Source organism: Branchiostoma belcheri, unplaced genomic scaffold (assembly GCF_001625305.1).
Source record: "Branchiostoma belcheri isolate BF01 breed outbred unplaced genomic scaffold, Haploidv18h27 scaffold111, whole genome shotgun sequence".
Lineage (NCBI taxonomy): Eukaryota > Metazoa > Chordata > Leptocardii > Amphioxiformes > Branchiostomatidae > Branchiostoma > Branchiostoma belcheri.
This window is the reverse complement of record NW_017802503.1, coordinates 456,453-457,518: the sequence shown is the minus strand read 5'-3', so window position 1 is coordinate 457,518 and position 1,066 is coordinate 456,453. Positions and strand designations below refer to the sequence as shown.

At 48.0% G+C, this 1,066-nt stretch overlaps 1 protein-coding gene across 1 annotated transcript in view; it reads right to left on the bottom strand.

Moving 5' to 3' along the window:
* The window catches only part of LOC109487445 (fibropellin-3-like), a 7,426-nt gene extending 6,754 nt beyond the window's left edge, over window positions 1–672 (bottom strand). The window contains exon 1 of the mRNA XM_019791442.1: window positions 363–672. Coding sequence (XP_019647001.1) covers window positions 363–672 — 310 coding nt within the window. The remainder of the gene's footprint in view (window positions 1–362) is intronic.
* Between the last annotated feature and the right edge of the window lie 394 nt (window positions 673–1,066).

The following is a 1,066-nucleotide window of genomic DNA, read 5'->3' as shown; positions in this document are numbered from 1 at the left end:
TTAGAGTTCCGCGATCTTATACATTTTCTAGCCTCCTTCGCAGTCTTGTTGGGCGTCGGTGTTATTTTTAATCTAAGCGACGCGAGTAATATGCGGCCGCGAGGGACGATTTGCTGCCGAGGGAGTTTCTGTCACGGAGAGAAGGTTTCGCGCTCCAACCTTCTCTCCGTGGCAAAAACTCCCTCGGCAGCAAATCGTCCCTCGCGGCCGCATACTACTTGCGTCGGACTGCGAAGGAGGCTATACATTTTCCAACTAATTATATAATATGAGTTTAGTATAAATGATTTGGAGCTTTCCCCCCCTACAGACTATAGCAGTACTGACTGGTCCCTGATTTGTGAGTGTGTGTTCAGACGTACCTTTAGCCTTGTAGGCAAAGCTTTCTTCCTCGCCAGGAGTTTTGTTTCCGTGAGCGGCCTCTGGTTCTGGTTTGTCGTGGACAGACCCGTCTTCTTCGTGAACATCCTCCGCCGTACGGTAGACAGACTCGTCTTCTTCGTATCCGTGAACATCCTCTGGAATGTCGTAGTCGTAGACGGAGCCTTCTACGTACTCCAAACATTCATCGGGCACAGGGTGCAGACGCCCCGAGCTGAGCCTTCTGATGTCCACGGTCGCCCCGCTTTTGTCCCCTCCGTCCGGAGGGAGCTTTTTTTCGGTTGCCGACATTTCTGTGCCGACAAAAACAACACACAATTAATACATATCCAAACATCATTGGCTCGTTTACATGTATATTGTAGTAGCATTACATGGGCGCACTAATATTCACAAAGCAGATTTATTCGGGGGCAAATGGGAACTCATGTGGCCAATTTGATCGTCACCTTTAACCAAGGACGTTCTATCTTGTAGAACTTCCTTGCTTTAACGAACAACGTACATGTATAGAACAACAGGTTAAGATTGTTGCCTTGTGCAAAGATACGGGGGCCTAAACTCGCCAGTTTGGGGCGTGTCCAGGTAGTTCGTATTTTTACATTCAAGGAAAAATGGTAGTCTCCACCAGACTCCTTTGCAGGCTGAATAAATAGTAGAAATCGGCTAAGGGGAACAGCATTGG